General features: G+C 41.1%; 1 protein-coding gene across 1 annotated transcript in view; it reads left to right on the top strand.

Moving 5' to 3' along the window:
- Positions 1-6,931: 6,931 nt before the first annotated feature.
- Positions 6,932-27,926, top strand: part of itga2.2 (integrin, alpha 2 (CD49B, alpha 2 subunit of VLA-2 receptor), tandem duplicate 2) — a gene marked incomplete at both ends in the record, with an annotated part of 34,485 nt that continues 13,490 nt past the window's right edge. The window contains 17 exons of the mRNA XM_080738696.1: positions 6,932-7,017; positions 14,417-14,533; positions 15,694-15,803; positions 16,715-16,806; positions 17,625-17,739; positions 18,348-18,475; positions 18,796-18,944; positions 19,146-19,296; positions 21,358-21,523; positions 21,625-21,701; positions 22,539-22,677; positions 24,852-24,997; positions 25,672-25,815; positions 26,277-26,480; positions 26,779-26,909; positions 27,166-27,329; positions 27,663-27,814. Coding sequence (XP_080594822.1) covers positions 6,932-7,017; positions 14,417-14,533; positions 15,694-15,803; positions 16,715-16,806; positions 17,625-17,739; positions 18,348-18,475; positions 18,796-18,944; positions 19,146-19,296; positions 21,358-21,523; positions 21,625-21,701; positions 22,539-22,677; positions 24,852-24,997; positions 25,672-25,815; positions 26,277-26,480; positions 26,779-26,909; positions 27,166-27,329; positions 27,663-27,814 — 2,271 coding nt within the window. The remainder of the gene's footprint in view (positions 7,018-14,416; positions 14,534-15,693; positions 15,804-16,714; positions 16,807-17,624; positions 17,740-18,347; positions 18,476-18,795; positions 18,945-19,145; positions 19,297-21,357; positions 21,524-21,624; positions 21,702-22,538; positions 22,678-24,851; positions 24,998-25,671; positions 25,816-26,276; positions 26,481-26,778; positions 26,910-27,165; positions 27,330-27,662; positions 27,815-27,926) is intronic.

Here is a 27,926-nt window from a genome sequence, read left to right as displayed (position 1 = left end):
GCAAAAAGCCTCCGGGGGCTTCTTACTCCACACGAGGGGGGGGCCTATTACCCCAACGCTGTCATTGCAAAGAGTGTCATCTTAAATCTTAAACCTTTTTTATTTTTTTATTTTTTTAAGTTGATAATTTATCATAAGGCCTTCCTAATGATATACAAAAAATAAGTGAAGAGGTTCAACTTATTTACACCGAGTTTGGAACATTTTCACAGTGACAAAGAATAGACCGTTTGTCAGCCTTCTGATTGGTCCCTGAGACTCCCTGACTGGCCAACCAGAAAAAAACATTCACTTTTTGCTATCGGGGGTGGAGTTTGTGCAGTGGAGAATGTTGTTTCAGGCTTTCAAAAACTGTCCGCAGTGCGCGACACGGAGATCGGCCGGTACGGTGATAGCGACGGCAAGCGTCAAGCGATCTCGCTCATCATAACGAATAAGCTTCAACAAACTAGTTCACATGTACCTTATCAATGGTCTAAGAGTCACGATTGGGTACATATAATTTAAATGGGCAGAATTACGAAAAGCCAGCCTATTATGTGAGGAGAAACATTCTCTCTGTCCTCTTCCTAGTACCCAAGATGCAATGCGCTTCTCTTTCTATCTCTGATCCAGAGGATTAAACTAATTAAAACATGTATTTTTCGGGGGAAAACTACTGTTTTGCTATGTAATTACTGTACCTTTTTCTTCCCTTTTTATTAATATCACGTAGATGTGTTTTTTGTGGTACTTTATATAGCTGTAATGAGGCTATGAAGGGGAAAAAAATCCCATCCACTTCCACTATAAAAGAATCTGCAAAGAGGATTCTGTCCCACTGGGATTAAACAAATTAAAACATATATTTTCGGGTAAACCCCCTGTTTTGCAATGTAACTACTGTACCTTTGTCTTCCCTTTTTATTAATATCACCTAGGTGTTTTTCCTTTGGTACTTTATATAGCTGTAATGAGGCTATGAAGGGAAAAAAAATCCCATCCACTTCCACTATAAAAACAATCTGCCCAGGGTTAATGTCCCATCATAGTAACAGGGCAGAATGGGGCGGGATTTACAAAAGGGTTTATTAGATCAGTTTATCTTAAATGTGTTTGATTGAGAAAGTTATGACCTGGATTAAGGTGAGACAATGAAATGTTGTATCCATGAAGAGCTAAGGATGCCAGGAATGTGCTGAAATCAAATAGTTTGCCACCTTGTAGTTCTGTAGTCAAATACAGCTGGGGGGCTTATTACCCCAGGGGGGCCTATTCCCCCACTCTACCCTACTGTAAGTGCCTGTATGTTTTCAAAAAACAATGTGATGTTAAAATCCAAAGTGTCTGCTTATGAAATCAACTTAGATGGTATGCTTTGATGTGATGGACCTTCCATTAGAATAAGTACATTATTTCAGGATCACTGTTGTTCTACCTCAATTATAATCTTACGGTGTGTGATTAAATTAGGAATGATCATCCTATGATTTTCTAGTAGGCCTACCGAAATTATGCATTCGTTTTGAATTAAAATGAAGTAACAAATACTATTTTTGAATGTAATCTTACAAGATAAAGATAGTGAATCATATAAATGGCACATCCCTTTTCCTATGAGGAATCCCTTTTCATAAGTGTTTGTTAAGCATGCTCTGTCAAGTGCAGGAAGTTGGCTAATCTCCTCAAGGTTACAAATGTCTTGTGTAATTGTCTTGGCATCCCTCTTTAAATGTTGATTATCAATCAAATAGAATACATCTTACTATAAATGCGAGAAATCTCTGTCTGCGTGTGTGTATGTAATCCGCGTATCTCGAGAACCGTTCGTCCCAGATTCGGCACGCGCGTTCCCCGCCACGGCGCGGAGTGCAGTGCCGGGCCTCGACCCGACCCGACGCGCGGTTTTCCCGAACCGGCGCGAAACGTTTGGAATCTCCGTATGCGGAGATGATTGTTGACATCAGGCTGTTTCTGAGGAAACAGGCGCAATCGCTGACTCATTGTGACATCACTTCATAAAAGGCTCTGACATCACGTACGCCACAGTCAACAAAAAATGCCATGGTTACGTATTGAATGTCATCAGCAGATGGAGGAGGAGACAAACATAAGACAAGCAACAAAGGGTGTGACTGGGAGGACATCGATGATGCAGATTTAAATGACTGTACAGCTTTTGCTGAAGAGAACAAGGATCAGTAGTCGAGATCTGGGTTGGCTGAGGTGCAGACGGAGGAGACAACCATAAGACAAGCTAAATCAACAGCACAAGACCGACAAAAAACAAGTTCTCTAAAAAAAACTCAAGCTGAACTCACCCGCTCCAAAAAAGAAAAAGAAAATAAAAGAGACAAAGACAAACATAAGACAAGAAACAAAGCGTGGGACTGGGAATATGATCTCCATATACGGGCATAAAAGGGACACAGACAGATATAGAGATCTCCATATATGGGCATAAAATGGACGCAGATAGACAGATATTGTTAGGATAAATTATGATACATAATTATGTTATTGGTGTATGAGTCTCATATGACCATATAAAGGCATAATATGAACTGAACGTACAGTATATAAGAGACCACATTTTGGTCGCATACTGTAGGTTCAGGCAAACTGAATGCCCTGAATAGAATCATGTTTTGGTTTATACTGTATGTCACCAGACTCACTGTCTTCCTCTGTCTGATATAAGTCACTAGTGGTGGAAAACACTACGTGGCACTTTCTTCCTGTTACTTCCTTGTTATGATATGGGAACGAATCAATATGTTCCACGCTTCTTACTGTCATAAACTGTATGTCTTTATATACATGTTTTCCTCCATCTTGGAGGAGAGAGAGATTTAGAAAGCTACCCCTATGGTACGCTCACTGTTTGTCTCCTCTGTCTGACTCCTCTCAAATACAGCAATCTAAGATATACGTCCTTTGTCTCTGTCTTATTTTGGTTATGGATTTTATCCATATTCCATATATTTATTTAACATTAATAACTTACATTTCAGATATCTCCATATATGGGCATATATGGGCATAAAATGGACGCAGACAGACAGACAGACAGATACAGATATCTCCATATATGGGCATAAATGGACACAGGCAAACAGATGGTCAAAACGGGTCCTATATGACAACAGGTATAATGGGGTTTGCTTTAAAGGGTGGGGCATTCATTCCCTATTTACATCGTTCCTGAGTAGGCCGGTCCCCAGAGATGGGGACTCGAGTTAAAGACTCGCGACTCGAGTCAACTCGAGTCGCGTTTTTGGAGACTCGTCACTCGACTCGGACTCGCCCCTCAAAGACTCGAGACTCGACTCGGACTCGCCCCTCAAAGACTCGAGACTCGACTCGACTCGAGCTCATAAGACTCGTGAACAATCTTTATTTTAAGCACTATAATGCATGACAAGCCCGACAAATATTGGCCTTTACCTCTCCTTTCTTCTTTCCTCTGGTGCCACAGACACAGCCGTGTGCACTCTGCATGGACCTTTCATCGTAAGATTTAAATATTAAAACGGCGAAATAAAACACACATGTTTAGCTCATCATCAGCTATTTTACTTCAGCTAACTTGGTATTTATGTGACTCGTGACTCGTGACTCGACTCGTGATGAAAGACTCGTGACTCGACTCGGGCTGACCCACTAAAGACTCGACTCGACTCGTAACTCGAGATCAAAGACTCGTGACTCGGACTTGACTCGAAATCAAAGACTCTTTTACATCTCTGCCGGTCCCCGACTAGACGCTTGGCCGCCTGACATACAGATACAGAGATCTCCATATATGGGCATAACATGGACGCAGACAGACAGATATATCCATATATGGGCATAAATGGACACAGGCAAACAGATGGTCAAAACGGGTCCTATGACAACAGGTTAGTGGGGTTTGCGTTAAAGGGCGGGGCATTCATTCCCTATTTACCGTACATCGTTCCCGAGTTGGCCAGGTCGCCGACTAGACGCTCGGGCGGCCGAGCTTCTAGTTTTAACCAATTCTAATATTGTCAATCATTGTCTTCAATCATAAATTGTGTTATTAGTGTGGTTGCCCAATAGGGCAACACACAGTAATAGCACTTGTCCAACTTTACTTTTCATCTCGATTATTATTGTTTCTAGTGTAACCGCAAAAGTTCACTGAGTTCAATGGAGGAGTGGTGCCTAGTTCCTCAAGCTGTATAGAAAAGTAGACCGACTGTACAAACGTATGTACTGTACGTCCTCATCCATCCGTGACCGTATGTCCCTTTTCTGATTGGACAATATAATAATAGGCAACCAATGATAGTAGCATACAGTTTACCCTTTAATGATGTAGCTCCTGTAAGCACTGTTGTTTCAGGTTATCCTTAGTTGAGATTTTAAAAATCCAGGGATCAAAAGAGGGATATTCATGCCTAGTCATGTCACTGTAAGTCGGATGCAGCTGGTTAGTCAAACTAAGTATGTTTTACAAAAACATTGACACTACTATGATATATGATTTAAAAAGGAAAAAAGTCAGTGCTGTCCAATTACTGGACTGAATTTCAGCATATATGAATTCAGAGGATATTCAGAATTGATATTGAGTAAATACTAGTATTTTTAAACTTGTGGTTCTATTTATTGCATAACCAATGAGTGATGTGGCTGTTGACCAATTACATTTTATTAATTCACTCATCATTCTATATATCTCCCTGCTGGACATTGTTATCAGGGGTTGACTGTACAGGAATAGCCGTACAGTAGTTTGCGGCTATTCCTGCATTGTCCCGTTGTACTATATGGTCTCGTGTTTTCAAAGTGTCAGTATACTACATAAGGGTTGATATGCTCTGAGTCTGACAAAATAATGCATTTAATGTACAGGTGATTTAGATATCACGGAAACTCACTTTGATAATTTATCTGTCAGATTATAGATTTTTCGTTGTTGTTACTATAATGGGGTTTTATGAGATTATTGCAATACAAATTATATAAAGTTGTTATGATGACTCAACCAAACAATCCGTACTCTTGAGATTCTATCTCCCATTTCTGTGGAAGTTCTTAATCTCCAACTTCCCACTAACTGACTACATAGTTACTCATACACTTTTATGTTTGTATTACTGTCTTTCTTCTTTTGAATGTATTGTTATTGTATTATGTAGTTATGTGCAGTTCTGTGTTGTATGTATGTGTGTATCTGTTGCGATGGGAAAAATCAACAAAAACGATTTAATAACTAGAAAGATGCATCTCTTATCTCGATAGGACAGTAGAGACAGGAAACAGAGAGAATGTCTGGGAGGAACAATGCAGCAATGCACAATGCAGGCTCGGGAATCAAACCCGGGACATGCTGTCAGGGGTCAAAGCCTATGTGGTACAGGCCTTAATCACGTGGCCATCAGTGCCCCACCCAAGGCAAATATAGTCTAGGATAAGATGGGGATTGATGGTCTCGATGTTAGCAGCTGTCCAGGTTTTTCGTTTTGTTTATTTATTTTTTTGCCAAAGAAGTCCTTTAAGCTACTTGTAAAACTAGTCCAAGTGTGGTGTGAGTTCAATGATCAGGCAGGTATGGCGAAGTCTAGTTTTAATAAAGTTCTGACACACAGAGAGCATACATACAGTGGCCTGACCGGCTAACAACTAATGCGCTGTAAGAATAGGGGCTGTCCTAATGCATGTCGGTTCCTGGTAGCCCAGGGAGGTACGGCGGCTTCGCTTGGACAACATTAAACACAATCATTTAGTTAAATGATCTACACTACTGAAACAACATTTTTCAGCTGGTCATTCTGGTTGCTGGCTGTGGTGGGGGTTGTTGGGAGTTGGGATGCAAACAGATCCGAGTCTTCTTCCCAAGGATCGGATAGATCTGATTCTTCTCCCCAAGGATCAGATCTGTTTGCATCAGGTGGTGGTGTCCAGGATCCTTGTTTTTTTCTTCAAGTAGATCCAGTAGGTCATGCTCCCAGCCACTGCCACCAGGACCAGCATCCCCAGACAGCCAGCTGCGACCACCAGGGGGCTCTGGTCCAAGTAGCTCACAGTGATGCTGAGTGAAGCCTCCATTGTCTCGTCGTCGACCAGCGAACACTTATACTCGCCGGCACTGTCTCGTGTGACGGCCGTCAAGGTGTAACTGTCAGAGTTTTCTACCAGAACCGTCTGGTTCTTGAGGTGGAAGTTGTAGCTCCTGGGAGGAGGGTTTCCGTCTGCATGGCACGTCAAAGTGACATCGGCCCCTTCTGCGATGGGACCTTTGGGTGTTGTCACCGTTAGACTCAGCCTCTTGGTCGGGTAATGGACAGGAAGGTTCAGCGGCTCGGACTCTGCTGTGCCCAGCTGGTGGTTGGACAGGCAGGAGAAACGTGCGCCAACGTCCTGTTTGGTCGGCATGTACAGGAGAGATGAGGATGTGGTGGACAGACCAGTGGAGGAGTCTTCTTTCACGGAGGATGTGACATTGACGTCAGTCCCCTCAGGCACCAGCGGCCGGCCGTTCTTCAGCCACGTGATCTGGGCCGCGGGGTGGCCGTCCCTTGCCACGCAGGTTCCCAGCCACGTCGGTTTACCTTCCTCCAGGAACTCAGTTTTGTTGATGATGACAGGGAACGCCGGCTTCTTGTAGACCAGGACAGAGCTGAGATAACGCTGTTCTTGGTAGGCAGACACCACGAAGCAGACGTAGACTCCCTGGTCCTTCAGCGTTCCCTGGCTGATCAGGAGGCTGGAGCCGTCCGAGGAGATGTTGACCCGTGGATCATCAATGTGAATGGTCATGTTGGTATGTTTACTCAACAGCGACTCCAATTCGCCGTCGTCATTCCTGTATCTCCACATCAGCTGAATCAGTCTGTCCCCTGGTGGGAGGTGGTAAGGACACGGCACCTCGATGGTCTCTCCGTAAAGGCTGATCACCATGCTCCTCTGGACTGGAAGAGACATGGTGGCAGCAACGCTGAAGAGGAGTATCAACAGGAGAGCAGATGAATGCATCCCAGACACCCTGCCAGATACCCTGGAGTATGCGTATGAGTCGGCTACGCCAGATATTTTGGTTCGTATAGGAGTTGGAGTGGTCTTGAGCGTAGGCGTCTTTTGAAGGTCAAAGGGTCTTTAAAGTCTTGAAGGTAGAGTCGGACTAGAGGAGTGGTGATAGTTGGAGATCCTGAGTGCTTTGGTTGAAATCTGTTATACTATGAAAGTGCTGTCCTTTTATATCATTCTGCTGAGCTGGTCGGGTCATCCTGGTGATGTCAGAACGAGTCAGCAATAACCGTATATGGAGTATGTGATGTCAGACGTAGATATCGCTCAGCTCCATATATGGAGATCCGGGTGATATAGAGTTGATGATGTCAGTGTTGGTCAGCTCCATAAATGGAGATCCAGGTGTTCTACCAACTTGGAAGGTTGTTAACCTGACCAACAAGCAAGATGATGTGGAAGGCCTTTGTATCACCCACTGATTTCCTTTTGGAAATCTGTAAATATCATGAAGGCCATAGGCAACCACACTAATAATAAGAAGACTAATAATAAGAAGAAGAACTCATATACTCTGTATACCAGTAAGACGCCCTATGGGCTTAATATTAATGGGATTGATCAGGGATCTGCAAGTATGGGCATAAAAAGGAGAGTGTGACTTCGCGAGTCGCGACATCCACACTGGTTATCCTGAGACTGACACAATATGTCCATTATGGGCATTCCCAGAGGCATAAAAGAGACAAGGACAGAATTAAGTGTGGTTTCAAATTAATTCTGTCTTGGCCATATATGGAACGTGACATGAGGCGTGACTGACTGAGTGGCTGACTGATTGACTGACGCACATGAGCTGCAGGTTTTCATAGTAAATGTGACCTACGGTCACAATAACACTGTTTCAACCAAAGGTCCATGACACATTCTTAAACAATATCCGTTAAGGGCTTGATATAATTCGGTACACCTTCCCTTCTTGAGATTCTATCTCGTGGACAATGTCTGTTTCTTCATGGCAATAGTGGCGGATACTCGGATAGGGAGAGAGACTCATCGTTTTCTGGCTCGAACCTATAGCCTAATGCATGATCAGGGACCACATGCAATACATCCACAGGCCACCTGTGGAAACCCTGTTGAAAACCCCTGTACTAATAATACAATGAATAAAGGTTGTAGATGTAGGTGTGGCCAGAGCCATGGCTGTGCCAATCTGCAATTTTCATACCTACCTAACACTTCCATTCTTAATATGATTAGCTGAAGCTGTGCTGCTTACAGCACAGTGTACTTTAAAAGGTCAGTGCAGCCTGAGCCTGCCTTGTTATTGCCTGAACTTGTATCATCACACAACCCCTCCCCAGAGCTATAGATACATCTGTCGCTTAAAACAAATGATACCACATAAAAAGAACCTACAAGATCATTGGCTGATTTGCATGTGCTAAGATAAAGGCCATGTCAGACCACACCAATGCAACTCTTCCCCCTGAGCATTTTTCTGTCTATTTGACGTCTAATATACGGTACATCTAAGGGCTGGTCTAAAATCCATCTAATCAATGTCAACTAGATTTGAAAGTTTTTTAGACGTTTTTGTTGTCAGCTCAGAGCATGTCACTCACAATGCTAAAAGTACTCAGCCGTACACATAACCCATGGCTGTCTGAACATATCAGTCAGTGTGACTATTGAGTCAGCAATTCAGTAGCTGAGTCAGTCTGCTCATTGTTTCATTCTGACCACCCATACCTTCTCAATCACTGCACTACAGAGCCTGAGAATGAGAAGTAAATCCGGTGTCCCTATTTTGGTCATGTATAATTATAGGCAAAGATCACAAATAACATGCTACAAATGTATGGAGATGGAGAATTATCTCTGATGTGATTGACAAACCGCACACAAAAATCATCTGTTGTGCTATTTCGTATTGATGTGGCACTGAAAATGCAGTGAGGAACTTTTGTCAAGTGGTGAAACATATAGCTTACTTGAAAGCTACATCTTCCTGAATGTACAGTAAGCTACCGACAAGCTACAAGGAATTTTTAAGCCAGTAGCTTTAGTTAAACTACCGAACATTAATTTGTTGATGTTAACAAAACATGATGAATCACACCTTCATAAATAATTTTCACAGTAGACATCTTGACGGGTAATCACAGCTGAAGGTAAATAATAACAATGATATTAACAATATCATTGACAGTTGACATTTAATTGTTACGTGGCAGCAGAGGAGTAGTATACAGTAGCCTACTGTGTCTGACTAACAGTATAATTATTTTATTTCATTATGGATAATCCTGATTCATACTGTTGAGTTAACCAAATAAATAAGGGGAACCTTTCATAATTGCTCTTCTAATTTGTGTGGTTGCCAGACTATAGTACTTGTCCGACCATATTCTTTCCATCTTTCCAGATAAACTTTTTCTTTTGCCGCGCTACTCCTCCCACAGTTTTGGTGGCACGCACTTGGGCCATATGTCAACTCGACCGGGACACGTAGGGGTGCATTTTGCTAAGAGATACGTTGTATATAAATAAGTAGATGACTGACATCGTGTCTGACATCGTAGACCACATGAGACTGACACAGTATGTCCATATATGGGCATTCCGAGTTTTGGGCTTAATATTGATGACATCATGGATCTCCATATATAGGCATAAATGTACAATTTACAATTTAGGCATTTTAGGCTCTTGATCCAGAGCGACTTACAATAAGCAAGGTAATACAATATCAATACATCAACATCAGAACATCAACATAGAAATATCAATCTAGACAAAGTATTACGTAGGTAGATCGAGCATAAAAGGGACAAGGACTGACACAGAGATCTCCATATATGGAGAGCTATAAAAATACAGTTAATAGTAATAATTTTTTCCCATTGCAAGTGTGACTTGCGTCACAGCAACCCCTCTTGCAATTTCCTATTGCATCTTTCTAAATGTAACTAAAAAGGTTGCCGTGACGCGAGTCACGCAAATGAATTCCTTCTTACCATTTGAATTGCCCCATTCAAGTCAATGGGGAAAATTAATTCACTAATAAATGAATGCCCATATATGGAGATCTCTGTGTCATCAGTATTAAGCCCATATCTTGGAAAGTATATGGACACACTGTGTCAGTCTCATGGGGTCTAGGATGTCAGACATAGATGATATTATAGTCATCTCCATATTTGGGAAATGTTTTTTTTTTTTTTAATTAAAGTCAATGGAGAAAATATGTCATGATTAAATGTATATAAATTAAACTATGTATAACGTATCTCTTAACAAAATGCAAGGAATCGATTCCTGATGAAGACGGTCGATTTGACATACAGTATGGCCCAAGTGCGTGCCACTAAAACTGTGGGAAGAGTAGTGCAAAATAAAGTTTATCTAGGAGGGGAAAAAAAGAAAGATGGATGGATGGAATATAGTCGGACAAGTACTATAGACCACACTAATCAGTAGGCCTATAATCAAACAAGTTCAGATTCTTTTGCACCCCTTGCAGGAAAGACATTTCATGCAATGAAGGTGATTATTGCCTTGCCTTGGCACCTCAGTTTGGCCCCCTGCCCCTCATAAAATGATATGCCCTGAGGCCCCACCCACACTGCCACAGGCCCAGTCTTCTCTTCTACCTCATTCCTGTTGAGGTTAATTGACACCAGAGTCTTTTGTTGAGTTTCAGAATTGTTATCTGTTATCTCCCCCTGACTACCCATCTTCAAATGAGTCCAGTGACTGATTAGTCCTGGGCTGGACTGGACATGATGTATACATGCACCTTTTGACTACCAATAGGCAATTTCTAAAAAGTAAAACAAACTATTGGTGGTGCGAATAGCCTATACATTTTTTTGTAAAATAAACAGGGGTTTCTTTATTTCATTGATAGTTATAGACTACTAGTTGTGTCCTCAACAATTTACAACACCAAAGGTCAAGTGGCCTTGCCCTGGTGAAATTCCAGCCCTGAAAAGCAAGTCCACACAAACATTCCGTAATCTTTTTCCTCATCTTTACGTTCTACAAATCCAAGTATGTCTCTTGTCTCAAACTACTGGATGAAAAAGGACAACCTTCTGCAGGACATGTATCTGGCTCCTCATAGAAAGGTGCAATTCTGGGATATTGCAAGCGTGGTTGCACTGGTGCGAGTCGCGAGTTATCCGCTGGGAAATGAATTCCATCTTAGCATTGAGGCTATATTACATATTGTAATTACCAATCCTGTCTGTCATGCACATTATATTGTCCAGTCAGTAAAGGGAGGTTTTAGGTTTACTGTAAAAGTTACAGAAAACGTCCTCTGAACTCAATGGACTTGTCTTTTGGGGTTACAGAAAACAGAAAAAAGGTTTAGGCTATTGAAATAAAGCTTTATAGAAAATTACATTTGACAAGAACAATAGTCTGGTTTCCACAACCACACTAAACAAATGATAACTAGTAAGACGCCTCAGGGGGACATGCAACCTCGAGGTCGCACCAAATGTTGGCCATCTGGCTAGGGATGTACAGTATATCAGACCAGTTACTCATATATGGAGACCCCTGGTACCCATGTATGGAGATCCATGTACTGTATGGTACATCCCTTTTATGGCCATACATGTCTGTCTGAACCAGCCACACAGATATGGGCTGTCCTCCTCCATATATGGGCATTCCCATATGAAGTCTTGTTAGATATCCTCTTTCCTCTTCTTTTGTATCATCTTCCTTGGTTGTTTGTCTGATTGGCTTAAGGCTCAATTTACGTACCAAAACCCTCTGGTCCATCGCGTCAGACCAGATCACCCATGTTGCTCTATCCCATAAGCACAATCGTAATAAATAAATAAATAAATGAATGAATGAATGCATGAATGAATGATGAATGAATAAATAAATACATAAATATCACATAGGCCTATCTGATATAGGGGTGGGGTCTCCGGCGCGGAGACCCCACCCCTCATTTCTCACATGGCCCTCTTCTAGCGCCACCATGAGGCCGATTCTTGCAAAACACATTTTTGGACACTGCTCCTACAATTTTCGCCCTAAAATCACGCAAATCGTTACACAGTATGTCTACACTCATCCCATCAACATGAATCTGTCCCATATAGCGCCACCTCCAGGCCGATTTTTAAAAACACATTTTTGGACACTGCTCCTACAGATTTTGCCCTAAAATCACGAAAATCACTACACAGTATGTCTACACTCATGTCATCAACATGGATCAGGAAGATTTTGGCAAAACACATTTTTGCCCTATTAGGGAGCCTTACTGGTACTTACTTACTTACTGTTAGACTCTTTTTTTTTTGTTCTCTAATTTTTACTTCTTTACATATCTACTGCATAGTAGTCTACTGTGTTCTATTCGTCTGTCATTCAATGTTATATGAGATACTTAAATGGTTTGTGGAAATAAGCTTAGTCTTTTCATGGATCTCCTTTTAGTAGACCTTGTACCAGTGAACTGTACCGTCATGAAACTGTACCTTTTCCTATGCAAACTTCTAATAAAGTCTTAAATCAATCAATCAATCAATCAATCAATCAATCAATCAATCAAAGAAGTCCACTGTTGCTTCACCATATACCTACGTCAAGAGAGACCCTCTGGGCTAGACCACCGGGACGTCATCGCTGCATGTCTCCACCTCCCATGCGCCCACCAGTCTGTCTGACTCGGTCTGACTCTGAAACGGTAAGCGATCACACACTGGATGGGCACTTGCCTTGGAACAAGTGCAGCAACTTCTATCAATCAAGCACACACACATGGAATAACGGCAAGGATGGAACACGTCGTGGGGAATATGTTCGTCATCCTTTTATTCATACGTAAGTATTCATCTTTGAACATAGCATTACAGAATTACAGTAGCCCTTGTGCGCACTGTTCAAAGTTTTCCCGAGTAGGCTCTAGCCAATGCGCCCTGAACGCACTATTTAAATTGGTGTTGACATGTTCTCTCAACTTGAGACTAAACAGTGGTGGGGAAAAAGTAGGCTAGGCTACTCATGTTTGACTTATTGTAAAAATATCGATACTGCAATATAGAAATAGGCTATAATGTTACAAGTAAAAGTCCTGAATTGAATTCTAAGTTTAGGCTACTTGAGTAAAAGTATTGGTATCAAAATATACTTAAATTAGCCTACCAAAAGTAGAAAGTAGCCTACTCGTTATTACGCTATGCATTGTGAGTTTGTAGATCTTCTATTTTCAAATGGCCGAAATGTAGACCTACCGGTATATAGGGCTGAAGTGGGTGTATGTTTCATAATAATACTAAAAAGTAACTTGTGACTGAAGTTTTCATATATTTGTGTAGTGGAGTAAGTAGGCTACAATATTTGCCTCTGATATGTAGTGGAGTAGAAGTAAAGGTATTGGAAATTAGAAAGTAGGCTACAAATACCCCAAAAGTACTTGAGTACAAAATAATTAAGTAAATGTACTCAGTTACTTTACACTAGCCTACTCATCATTTCCCCCCCTGTCGTTTACATTATCTATTATCTTAGTAGGCTTATTAGGCTATATTAGGCTATATTTAGCCTAATTGTTGACAGTAGCCTAATAGTCTAACTTTGGTTTGCTCCATATGTAGTTAAGAGAGGCTTGCCATAAGAAACATTTTCAGCAGGGTATTATTATGCATTTCATTTGTTGCACAGTGCCAGAGGTAAAGTAGCCTACCATTTATCATGCCACACCCTAATGATACTGCCAGGTAATGGCATGACAGGACAGGACAGGAAGTGGTGCCAAGGCAAGGTCTTCCTTGGTCAAGTAACCATCCACAACACATTCCTCTGCCTGTGTAGAAGAGAAGAGCACAGTTAATTTGCAGCTGAGCTTGACATGCATGGACTTGTGGTTATAATGCAGATAAGAGGGCTAAATTCCATGCCCTGAAACTGTTCATCATCATGGCTGTCCTTGTTTTTTTAGATCATGTCTAGAGACGCACAACCTCAAAAGACAGCTCTTCATGCAAACTATAGGACTTTATAAAGGCCATATAGGCCTATTTTATGTGTGGATAATTTGGTATGCTGTCTACTCTTCATGTTGACTCAGAGTGATGTGGCCGTCGGTGATAGAACTTTGAAAGATGATTCAGAAAAAAAAATCCCTTTGAGTCAAAGAAGAAGTCGAGGTGCATCGTTGCTCTCTTGTGGAGAAAAATATAATATATATGTACAGTTTAGGCCTATAGCAACATTTTATGTAATTATTTTTAATTTATTTAAATCTTTGAATGAATATTTGTCGTTTTTCTGAAAACAGGTCAGGATTTAGAGGGCAGGGCGTCTTTAGAATCCTAAATGGGTTAACAAATAAATAGAACTACAGTGTTTAGTGTTCATGATATAAAGCAGACATATTTAATCTCTTCTCTCCAGTTGACAGGATCTGCTACTCACAGTCTTTCAACGTGGGCACTGCCGATGCCAAGATCTTCACAGGACCACCAGGTGAAGAGTTTGGCTACACTGTCCGGCAAGTGACAAATCATCAGGGCAAATGGTATGATCATCCGCCAAATCACAGTTTGATGAAAGAAGCCATGATTTCATTCAGTGGGAACGCCCTTTCATAGTGCTTGTATGTCAGTAACAACAAGTTCAGTATCCTACAGTGGTCAAAATGGCCTGTTAGGCTGTTATCATACCAACTCAATGTAATTCAAATGTATTATAGTGCCAAGTCAAAACAAATTGTGTCAAGAGACTTTATGTAAGATGCAGAGGCCCAGCGCTTCCCCCCAGAGAAGCACTTAATGATAATGACAAGGAAAAACTAATTTAAAGCTATACTTTGTAATTTATTTAACAAATAAAATATTATTTTGACCAATCTGGTAGAGTATTTAATGCAATACAACTGATACAACTGTGGTGGTTGTATTTGGTCTTCCTGCTCATCTAAGTTTAAATTTAGATACTGTGGTAGGTTATGGCCACTACTGGTCAACAAGAGGTACACCTTGGTTTTGGTTCCAGTGTTGTTCCCCCTCTCTTCCTGTGGCAAAGAAAATAAAAATCTTGAAAAATGTTAAGACAGTACTGGAGAAGGCCTGATGAATAACTATATTCACTAATTATTTGCAACGCAACAAGCTGCAACTTGCAACCATTTGCTGCGGTCTGAATTGACCCTTCGCAGGTCGGTGCAGTTTTAGGATTCTATTGCAAGTGGTTGCAGTTGCAACTTGTCAGTGTCCAAGTCATTATTGTGGACTGCGCTTAATAGATGGTATGCGCTTGACATCATCATCATACGTGGAAGTTATGCAGGAACGCCTACTGAGTGGCAAAAAACGACTTTCTGGCCTATCTGATTGTATTAAAAATCTAAACAATGCTAAACTCACTTCGCCAATCACTTTGCCACTAGATTTGCCATTCACTTTCTGCATGCGCATAACCTCTATACACTGTACTTGTACTTAAACTAAGGCATCAAAATGTGGCTCCTAAAATTCATTGTCAGGGGTCGCTCAGGGGTCTATAGTATACTAGGTCCCCTCCTTTTCTCCTCTACACCAAATCCTTAAATGGCTGTTTTTTTTGTTTGTTTTTTTGCCTATTATGACATGACCATAATATGGATGCTAGGTTTCATGTGCTTAACAAGCATTTACTGTATGTACTCATAGAGCTAATATATGGTTGTACTTTCTATAGGCTGTTGGTTGGTGCCCCTTGGAGTGGTTTCAGTCAAAACAGAAAAGGGGATGTTTATAAGTGCCCTGTCTTAGGACCAGTAAGCAGCTGTGACAAACTCAATCTTCAGGGTAAGTCACCTCTGACCTCTCCTTCAAACGTTAGTAGAAGCATTCTTAGAAGCGGTTTGACTTCAAATGATGATTGAGTGAGTTAACTTAAATCTGAGGTTCCATGTGGTTCCATTTGTAGACTCTCAGTTAAATTATTAACGCTGAGGATTTTATTGTGTACCAGCTTTGTTTATATTTTGATTAATAAAATATGTTTTTCATTACTCTCTAAAATGAGCTGACAAGGAGACAATGCAAGGAATGACATTGTGTGATAGATAATCTACTGTCTGTAGCAGCTTCATTTACTGTTTAAGTAATTAACATGAGTGTAAAATGATGTTGAACAGATAACTAGTCTATGAATAGCAAAAACAAAAAAGTGATCTAGGCACTCTTGTGGAAAATATTAAAAAACCTCTGATGTAAATTGGCTACTGCATGGCAAACGTTAAAAACACCAACGTGTTGTTGCTAACGCCTTCATCGGGGTGACTAAATCCAAAATCCAGAAAACAAGACTTGTAAAGGAAATATCCTAATAGGCTCATTACCATGTTTGGAAAGCGACTAGAAGGTGACGTACGCACACCCACACATAGACATTAAGTATGTATATCCAAAATAGAGAACAACCCACGAGGATATATTTATGCACACACCATGAATAGCAGACCACATACCACAAACATCTAGTCAGTTTTCAATCTAATATGATAATGTTTCCTTTTATAAGTCTTGTTTGCTTAGCATTTTGTCAGCCTTGCACCAAAGAGCAGCCAGTTTGGATTTTCACCCATCTGCCAGAAAGACGCACTCCTCTCTGTGTTTTCTTACTAGTCTATGAATGTTGCATGTGTAAGACAAACATAGTTCATTGCAATGGAACAACCACAGTACATTAAACAGCATTGTCATTGTCCTAACAGACTCTATTAGTATTCAAGATGTGAGAAACATCAACATTAACATGAGCCTGGGTTTGACTCTCACCCGGATGCCCTCGATTAACGGTTTAATGGTAAGTGTACCTAATGCTGTGTGTGTGTGTGTGTGTGTGTGTGTGTGTGTGTGTGTGTGTGTGTGTGTGTGTGTGTGTGTGTGTGTGCGTGCGTGCGTGCGTGCGTGCGTGCGTGCGTGCGTGCGTGCGTGCGTGCGTGCGTGCGTGTGTGCGCGCATGCGTGTGTTGGATCCTTACAGGACCATTTGGTTCTATTTGTACACACTTAAGACCCTTACACCCCAGAAGTGTTTATTTTGTGAAATAAATTCACTTTAATTTAAACAGCTGTTTGTGTCATGATGCGATAAAGCAACACTATTTATTTTCACCGCACATTAAAGCATCAACCTGTATGACGTATATTCAGATCGTTTATTATTCCTACAGACCTTTAGAGTTTACACATTAAGACCTGGAACACATTATTATGCATTATTACTTTAACCATTACTTTTTGCTTTAAAGATAAAATTGCATTGCTTTAACTATAAATAATAGCAGATATACACGCTCACAGTGCGGCACCAAGTGCTGCGCTGCAATCTTAAAATATTTTCATTTTTTGCAAATCTTTGAATATATATATTTTTTAAAATGAACATTTTTAACTAAAATCTTTGCTTTTGGGGGGTCCCTGGAACAAAAATATTTTAGATGGTGCTCCATGGTCAAAAACATAATTCTAAGGGTCCTTGACATTAAAAACATTAGAAACATTAAAACATAACATTTTCAGAAAACCATTAGGATTTAGAAGATTTTTTTCTGTATTTTTCAGGTCTTATGGGTTAATTGAACACTCAGGATTTTACAGTGTGGCGTGATTCTCTTTCCAGGTATGTGGTCCTCTTTGGGCCCAGCAATGTGGGACCCAGGACTACTACCCAGGGGTCTGTGCAGGAATCAACCCCCTCTTCAAACCTCAACCTGCTTTCTCTCCCGCAGTCCAGAGTAAGGAGAGCATCTCTCCATCACACATGCATTTTAGCTCAGCGTTTTCAGGCCAAGGACCCCTTAGCTGAGAGAGAGATGAAGCTGGGACCCCCAGATTCCATATAGTTTCATCGTTTGACAGCACAATCATCAGTGTATTTTGGATTCATGTCAATTTGTGTTATCAGATATATAACCACTTGAACCGTCAACACATAATAAACTTGACCTTTCATTCTGTATTTAGTGCGCTCTTTTTTCCCCTCTACACCAAACCTCTTTGCCGAAAATAGCCGATCTACAAGCTCGTAGATCTGCTATTTTTGGCTAAAGTTCTCAGAATATGGACGTTAGGGTTCAAGTGATTAATATAAAAAAGAAGAAAAAAAGTTTCTATCACACAAAGATTTGAAGGACCCCCTGTAGTAACTCTGTGGACCCTCTGTTGAAGACCCCTGTTTTAGCTTATCAGCATGCCGTTTAATTGGGGGTACTGATCTCACCCACAGAAAATAACTTGGGGAAACTTGTCTAAACCTTTTACACAATGCAATTGTTTTGGTGCAGTGTATGTAACAATCTTCATAATAATAATGGTTTTGACTGTGTGTTACTTTTGTTTCAAGGTTGTGGAGGTCCTATGGACGTAGTGATTGTGTTGGATGGGTCCAACAGCATTTACCCTTGGTCTGCCATGAATGCATTCCTTAAGAAACTAATACCTCAACTGGACATTGGGCCACAAAGCACCCAAGTATGTGCCAGGATTTTCTTTATGGACGTTAATAGAACATTTATATCTATAACAGAAAGTTCATGCATACATAAACAAACACACACACGCACGCACGCACACACGCGCGCGCGCGCACACACACACACACACACACACACACACACACACATACACACACACACACACACACACACACACACACACACACACACACACACACACACACACACACACACACTACAAGTAACTTGATATAATTCAAATCGTTGTCTTTCGATTGTATTTATGACAGATTTGAGTGATTTGACTGTTTATCATGACATTTGTTTTCTCTCCAGGTCAGTGTGATTCAATATGGAGTTGATCCAAAGGTTGAATTCATCCTCAGTCAGTACAAAACCAAAGATGAAGTGGTCGCTGCAGCCTCCGAACTGAGACAGATGGGTGGCTCTTTAACCAATACCTTCCATGCAATCCAGTATGCCAGGTTGGTATTGTAGTAGACATTTAAGCAGATATTGAATAACTTATGGTTAACACTGAAATTAAGTGTATCTACTTAATTGGAACTTGAAGTAGTATGGGACACTTTGTATTTCTTCCCATTATTAGTATTATATTAATCTGAGAAATTATGGATCGCAAAAATTAAATATGATATTAACTCTAATGTTGCATTTTCTCTCAGTCAATGGGGCTTCCATTCATCTACGGGTGGTCGTGCAGGCGCTGCCAAGGTGATGGTCGTTGTCACTGATGGGGAATCCCATGACTTCAGAATCAGGGACACAGTCATTGAAGAATGTGAAAAGCAAGGAATTACCCGTTTCGGAATTGCTGTAAGTATTTAATACACTGGCTGGTTATGATATGTATGTTTTGGTCGGTTTGAGGGATTGCCATGGAAGTTGTTGTGCGCCTTCATGCTCCCTGGAGGATGAAGCCTACTGATTTTGGTGGCCTTTCCTAGTCTAGTGCCACCCATTACCACTTATACAGTATACTATTATGTGTGATCAGATATGTAATGTCTGTTTACTTGTATAATCCAATGCCAGGTGTGTTGAGTAGGACACCTACTGGTTGACAACGGTAATGGTAAAACAGTAATTAAAGCAGATGAGGATGGACCACCAAATCCATGGACTTTATATACCGTCCATCATGGACGGTATTTAAAGTGAATTAAACTAGGCTATAACTATTATTAGTAGGAGTTCATAAGTTGGTGGGAAAATCTCCACACCACCGGAACGGTATTGTTTTGGAGGAAATGGCTGAAAAAGTGGGGTAAGGGAGCGCTCTTCTTCATGTGATAAACGATTCTGTCCACCATAGCTTGCCAACCTGGACGGTGCGCTTGGCTAGTTAATGCCCGCGGCCAGCGGCTGCTCGTGGCCTAGTGCAGTGCTTCTCAACCTGTGGGTCGGGACCCTCAGGGGGGGGGTCCTCAAATTATTTTGGGGGGGTCCCCAGATGATTAACTTAATTTGCAACATTGTTTTCTCACTCAACAGTAAACAAACCAACAAAAAGTTTAAGTGTATAGAGGGTATCTGCACATTTCTAAAGCAACAATTTGAGGACCTTTTTATACCTCTAAAATGACAAATTAAACTTTGACCAAATTGTCAAATATTAGAGGCAGAAATGGTGCTCACAACGCCACGTAACGTGAGGTGTTTATTTTCATAATAGAACCGTGTTATACAAAATGTAATGTCTCAACTCTTAGTGCTCGTCAGGGTGGAGGGGTTCCCAGTTAAAATATGATTATTTTGGGGGTCGCTGACTGAAAAGGTTGAGACCCAGTGGCCTAGCGGCTTGCTCGGGCGGCTCGTGAGCCTCAAGCCCACACTGTTGGCGTGCCTGCAGTTTTAAAAGCATCCCTCTCCCCCAACCATAAGGGAAATCAATATGGCCTCCACAGCAACCTTAACAGGAAGGCATCTTGAGTGAGGGGTGCTGCCATGCAAAAGCCACAATTGTAACCTTGAATCAGCTAAATGTTATGTTGCTCTTTCCATTATATTCGCCGCAGGCAATGATTAATTTATTGCGGTGAAAGTATTCTCTCGCTTCCTCCCATATGCGCTCCTTGTCGTTTCGCATTCATGCATAATTACACAGGGACTTCCCCGAAAAAGATGAGGGAGATAAATGGACACAAGTGAACATAACTAACTGGCATCGATATAAGGCTAATACTAATAAGATATGGGTTGAGTCGTTAAACAATCATCACAGGGAGGGTGAAGCAAGACATGCGGCAACTACAAGGACAACAGGAAAGACTAGAACAACTGTTAATGTACCTTACAGGTGATCTATACAGTTTTGCGTTTACAATTTGTTTATGTAGCAGTGGCAGAATTGCATACTTACATACAGTACATACAGTATACACACATACAGTACATTCAGTATACTATACATACACACATACAGTACATTCAGTATACTATACATACATACATACATACATATACAGTATACTGTATATATGTAAAACTGTCCTTAGTGCTGGGGGCACTTTGTGGGATGTAGAGTGTCTCAGGGGGTACATAACTGTTAAACGTTTGGAAACTACACTGCCATCAACCCCCGGCCAGTGTCAGCCTCCCCATTTATAACCCTGCCAGTGAGAGCAGGGAGCTGTAAGGATCAGTGTAAGTAGCAGCACAGGCTCTAATGGTCACTCGTCGGTCAATATACATTAGGATTCTTTTAGGAAACACCTGCAACATTTAAAGTGTCCTAAGAGTGGCTGTACGACAATGGGTGATCAATGGGGGCTTCTTGAAATCCCCTTGCATTAGGTTACCAAAATAATTAAGCGAGATATTATGACGATCACTTTGAATATCAACTATTGTGTTTTCTTATGGGTTTGTTTTCAGGTCCTGGGTTACTATATTAAAAACAACATTCAAACCGACAATCTGATTGCTGAAATCAAGTCCATCGCCAGCGCACCCTCACAAAAGTTCTTCTTTAATGTGTCTGAGGAGGCTGCTCTCTCCACAATTGCTGGATCTTTGGGAAACCGCATCTTCAACATAGAGGGTATTGTACACATAATTAATTCAAAAAGCCTTTCCATTTTTATTTTCAAATACATTATACATGATTTTCTTCTTCTGACATTGTACTCTTTTCCCCACAAGGCACTGGGAAAGGGGGTGAAAACTTCCAAATGGAGATGTCCCAGGTGGGATTCAGTGCACATTACTCCAAAAAACAGGTCAGTACAAACTAAGCACTGCCCTGTATTCTATTCTTTATGTTTGACAGGGATTTACACTTGGGACAGTTATGCCTGTCTTCGCTTTGTGGTGTGCCAAGGAATTAGGGTTGTGGTAGGGATCATGGTTTGGGTCGCAGCACCAGTTCCACATAGATCAACATGATGCCAAGGCTGTATGCATGCCATCTTTAATCGCCTTCAGAATTATTTTCAGGCAGTTGTGATCATTTCACTTGATATGATACAGTACCTCTCATCCTCCATCCTCTTAATCAGCTGTTTGTTTTCATGCAACTATTGTAGGAACACCATGAATTGAGCAACCACTTTGATTTCAGCCACCAAATATTATGCACATATACATACTGTAGAGACGATTGTTTTGACACTGACTTAAGTAAGGAACTTCTGTGAGTTAGGGCAGTGGTTCTCAACCTGTGGGTCGGGACCCAAATTATTTTGGAGGGTCCCCAGATGATTAGCTTAATGTGAAACATTTTTTTCTCACTCAACAGTAAACGAAACAACATGAAGTTAAAACTCTATAGAGGGAATCTGCATGTTTCTAAAGTGACAATTTAAGGACTTTTTAATACCTCTAAAATGACAAATTTTGTGAAAATAATTGTGAAAATATCTACATGCTCACAAAACCTCGCGTTGCGAGGCCTTTTGAGCATGAAGAACCTGCTATTTTCACTATAGAACTGTGATATACACAATACTCTTAGTGCTCGTCAGCGTGAGGGGGTGTGGGGGATTATTTTGGGGGTCGCGGCCTGAAAAGGTTGAGAACCACTGAGTTAGGTTGACCTTTTGCTTTTGTTCTGGTAGAATGTAATGATGCTGGGGGCAGTGGGAGCATATGGATGGAGCGGCACAGTGGTCCACCAAACCGGATCCAAAGCAGACATTTTCCCATACTCGGCCTTCGAGGGAACCCTGCAAGACCGAAACCACAGCTCATTACTGGGTAACGATTGGTATTCTTTCTCAACATTTGAGAATGTTATTTGAACAAACCTCACTACAGTATGTGGTTTGTTAGCTCTTGGTATTAAAAGGCCCAGCAGCAACAGAATCTCAGAGTTCAGAATCAGAACCAGAGGCGTGCATAACACATCGCACAACGAAAGCCACGCCCATGAGGGAGAAAAACAAACTACAGAAACAATTTACATAGACCTCTTCCAACTGAATGTAATGATTCTGTTTATGGATTATTTCAGATTATTTCAGTCTCTCGCCTTAATACAGAGTCATGTAGATAGACAAACAGAGCTACATGTACTGTACATATTGACCCTTTTCACAATCTGCCTCAATTACTATAAGTAACTATGTCTGCATACCAGCATGGAATACCACAAACCACTGCGTGGGCAGGGGCTGACCATCTCACAGTGTTAATAAACATGACAAAATACTGATTATCTAAATGCTACTACCTGTAGATTATATACAGTAACATTCTATCCACTGAAGCACTAGCCTACCGTATAAATGTACTATAACTGGCCAATGATATAAATAAAAAGTAAACAAGCATCAAGAAATAATTTGAACAGTAAAAGACAAAGTTATAGACAAGAGAGCACAAATGTTTGCTGTTTGGAAATCTAGTCTTAGTCTAATCATTGGCTTAATCTTTAGAGTAGGGTATCATTTGGGATCACATTTGCATTTAACCTAAAAATTCAGCCCTTTTATGCACATTTCCAACATCTCTAAATGTTTATTTGCAGATTAATCTGATTTTAGATCAGCGCTGACTCTGATTTCCTATCCCATCTACTCTAGACATGATGTGACACACATTATATAGACGATAAATGTCCTCTTGTTTGCAACCATACATTCATTAACCACTTTCAACCTGGTGTCCCTATTTTGGGCATGACATTATAGGCAAAAGAAACGAATAATACAAATAATAATAATCATCGTCTGGAGACCCCCGTCCAGGACAGGCTTCAGACAGCAGCAGGAGACTTGGCTCAGATCTGAACCCATTTGATTTGGTGTTAGAGGTCTGGTCAGATCTGAACCCATTTGATGTGGTGTTAGAGGTCTGGTCAGATCTGAACCCATTTGATGTGGTGTTAGAGGTCTGGTCAGATCTGATGATTTGATGATTAGATGTTCAGATCTGGTCAGATCTGATCAGATCTGATCAGATCTGGTCAGATGGTTCAGATCTGGTCAGATCTGAACCCATTTGATTTGGTGTTAGAGGTCTGGTCAGATCTGATGATTTGATGATTTGATGATTATTGATCTGAATGATTTAGTGTTAGAGGTCTGGTCAGATCTGAACCCATTTGATTTGGTGTTAGAGGTCTGATCAGATCTGAACCCATTTGATTTGGTGTTAGAGGTCTGGTCAGATCTGAACCCATTTGATTTGGTGTTAGAGGTCTGGTCAGATCTGAACCCATTTGATTTGGTGTTAGAGGTCTGGTCAGATCTGAACCCATTGTAAGTTTAAGTGGTCACTTTTTGCCACCCTCTTGCTTTTGCAAGAGGGTGGCAGGGTGGTGTATACTGCACCAAAACTTTAAACCAGGTTGGCCAAAAAGTGAAAAACGTCTGGGAACCCAGATTAGGGTTTTGTTAATATGACAACGTACAACAACAGCTTTTCAGCAGTTTTACAATCTTGGTAATCCAATATTACTGACTCTAAGGAGCTCAACTGATGTTTTCTCTAATGAGCAGTGAGGGGCCGGCCTGTTCTTGTCTCTATAACCTTGTAGTACGAATTCACCCCATCACTGGCTTTATTCATGTTTATTTCATGGAACTGGGAGAATCTTTCACTCTTGGCCAATATGTTTGATGAGGTGTTGGTGCAAGCACAAATATTATATGGCAATTGAACGCAAGTTTTCAAAATGTTCTTTGCAGTTGTAAAAAGTATGTTTCTATTGCGGTTTGGTTTATAGTGGTTTCTGGACATTTCAGCAAGATCATTTTTAAAAGGAAAGTCTACCCTCCATGAAACCATTTGGATATACAAATAACTGCTGTAAAAAGATTTATTAACTCAGCCAGAATAACACTGGCAGTTCTTTCTGTAGTTTGTCCAAAGTTTGAATTTATGTTACGATAAACCAATGCTAATTACTAATGGCTGTTATTTCCCAGGTTACTCTGTGACCACTCTGAGTGAGGGATCCACAGAGTATTTTGTGGCTGGTGCCCCTCGCTCCAACCACTCTGGACAAGTGGTCATCTATACAGTCGATTCCCAGAAGAAATCAACCATCATAGACTCAGCAAGAGGGAAACAGGTACAGAGGAGTCTTCTTTAATATGGCTGCCAAAATTATGGCATTACATTCTCAACAAACTCAAACTGTTAACAGCCAAAATCTGTTGACTAGTTGCACACACGGTCCTTGGCTGGCAAACCACAACCTCCAGCCCTGATTTCTCACATGGCCCTCTTCTAGCGCAAAACACATTTTTGGACACTGCTCTTCTGCTCCTACAGATTTTGCCCTAAAATCACGCAAAGCGGTACACAGTATCTCTAAAGTCATGTCATCAACATGGATCTGTCCCATTTCCCATAGTCCCTCCTGATTGGCTATGATTGCCTTCTAAAGTTTGTGTATGCGACCTGACGCCTGACGGTCGCTTATCTCTAGGGAGTCTTACTGGTTATCTTGTTGAATAGACGAGAGAACCACCCACATTAGATGACAATTTAGTGTGCTCTAGATTTAATAGATACATTTTGTTCTGAAACACAAACTCCATCATCAGCTAATGCAACCGATACCAACTGATTGCTGATACAAGCATTCAGTTCTATAGACCATGAATATGTTATTCACTGCAGATATAACACCATCACGCTAACCCTTTTTACTTTTAAGAAAAGTAAAGCGCTTCATGTAATCGCAGCATCGATAATTTGAATGAAATTCAAATTAGAGTGTCCTGTCTTTTCTTGTTCCAGATCGGGTCCTACTTCGGCAGTGTCTTGTGTGCCCTGGATGTGGACAGAGACGGGGTGACAGACCTCCTGTTGGTCGGAGCACCCATGTTCATGAGTGAGCTGAAGAAAGAACAGGGCAAGGTCTACCTCTTCTCTGTCACCAAGGTAAACATGAGTCACATGTTCCGAAAGGTTGTGTTTCAAGATGTGCATCTCATTAAATACATGGGAATTAAATACAACTTTCCTGAGCAAAGTATTCACCCTTATGATGTCGAAAATACATGTAATTCTTGATGATGTTGATGGTGATGGTGATGGTGATATGGTTAAAGATTACAGTAACACGACATGAAAGACAACATGACTTTCAGTGGAAAGGGAATGGGAGTGTTTTGTGGGAAGGCAAATTGCATTTACATCTTCAACCAGCTGATGTGGGGGCTGTTAGGGGTCTTGTCCAGGGACACTTCGACATGTATACTGGAAGTCGAAGCAGCTACCCTTCCAATTTCCAGACGTCCTCTCTTCTCTTCCCACTCAGCTACAGCCCTTTCCTTTAGTTTCATTAACAGCCACAGCACAATGGTTGGTCTTCACTGTCACACATCTCTCTGTTTCCAAAGGGTATACTGAACGAGCAGGGTTCCCTCAGCGGTCCGTCTCCAGCCGAGAACACCCGTTTTGGGATGGCCATTTCTGCCGAGTCTGACCTAGATCTCGATGGCTACAGTGACGTTGTTGTGGGAGCGCCCCTAGAGGACAGCGAGAGGGGTGTCATTTACATCTACAACGGGGAGAAGAAGATGTTAAACAAAAAGTTTTCACAGGTACGGGAATATAAACGTCGCCTGTGTTGTGTAATTGCGTTGGAGCGAGAAGGAATTTCCTCACTGGAAAACTGAGCCTGAGCCTTTTAAAGTCTACGCTAGATAGAAGTAGGCCTACTGTCAGCCGAGTTGTTTGGTGAGAGAGTCACAGGGGCACTTAGGTGGCCATCATAGGTACTGCAGCCTAGTTTTGCATGCAAAGGTTTCAACAAAAGAGAGTAGCCTACCTTATCTACCATGTTATTATCAAACTTGACTGTAGTTTTAACTGTGGTAATAATCCTTTGATATTTTCCAGAGGATCCTTGGCTCTAAATTGGACCCGAAAATGCAGTACTTTGGAAGATCGCTTGATAGCTATGGAGATCTGAATGATGACACCATCCCTGATATCTCAGTTGGTGCACGTGGTAAAGTGGTCCAGCTTTGGTGAGTATGCATCGCACTCTGAGATAAATGGAACCAAAAAAAGAAAAAAAAAAAAATATATATATATATATATATATTCTTTTTGACCGATTATGGAATGAAGTCATTATTGTTTCTCAAATCACATAAAACCACTCATTTGGTTCAAGTTTACATCAATGACATGTTGACTTTTGGGTGGAAATGAATTCAAATTATGGAGATAGATCTTCATAAGTTACATAAGTTACATAACGTATGTTGTTTGTGTTTTCAGGTCACGCGGTCTAGCTGTCATCACTGCCAAAGCCTCATTTACGCCTAGTAAAATCAGCATTCTTACTAAGAATTGCATGATAAACGGACGGAAGCTTTTCTGTTTCAGCGCCAACATCTGTTTCAGTGCCACGTTCAAGCCCAAGAACCCAGTTGGACCCATTGGTAAATCTGAATTCCGTCTTCCCCTAAATGTGTTGGCTTTGTGTCCTCAATTCCTCACGATAACAAGTTGTTTTCAATGTAGGGTATAGCTCTAAAGTAGTGGTTCTCAAAGTGGATTTCATGAACTCTCTAGGTTCCTTTATGGGGGTCTAAATGGACCCTTACAAGTCTGTAACTTTGACAGAATACAAATGGAACCAAATGGACCCTAACAGGTCCATTCCTAATGGGTCCATTTGATTTGTACACTGTCAAAGTAAAGGGGAGACCTCCAAATTTCTAAGTTTGAGAACCACTGCTCTAAAGTGTGACAGAATCCATCTCTGCTTTCAGATCTATCTTATAACTTGACTCTGGATGCTGACTTGCAGTCTTCCCGTGTGACGTCTCGCGGGTCCTTCAGTACAAACAGTGATCGTCTCATATCTGGAAACATACAAATATCCTCCAAGCCTTTGTGTCGAGAATACCAAGTCTTTGTTCAGGTAAGCTTTAAGCAATACAGGATCTGTGGATTATTTCTTTGCAATTTTATTTTTATTTATTTATTTTGAAATGTGGAGGACACATGCAGTGCAGTGTTATAGAAATGTCCTG

The sequence above is a fragment of the Nannobrachium achirus genome (genome assembly GCF_963921795.1).
Source record: "Nannobrachium achirus genome assembly, chromosome: 12".
Lineage (NCBI taxonomy): Eukaryota > Metazoa > Chordata > Actinopteri > Myctophiformes > Myctophidae > Nannobrachium > Nannobrachium achirus.
The sequence above is the reverse complement of the archived record's forward strand: the minus strand, read 5'-3'. Positions and strand labels throughout refer to the sequence as shown.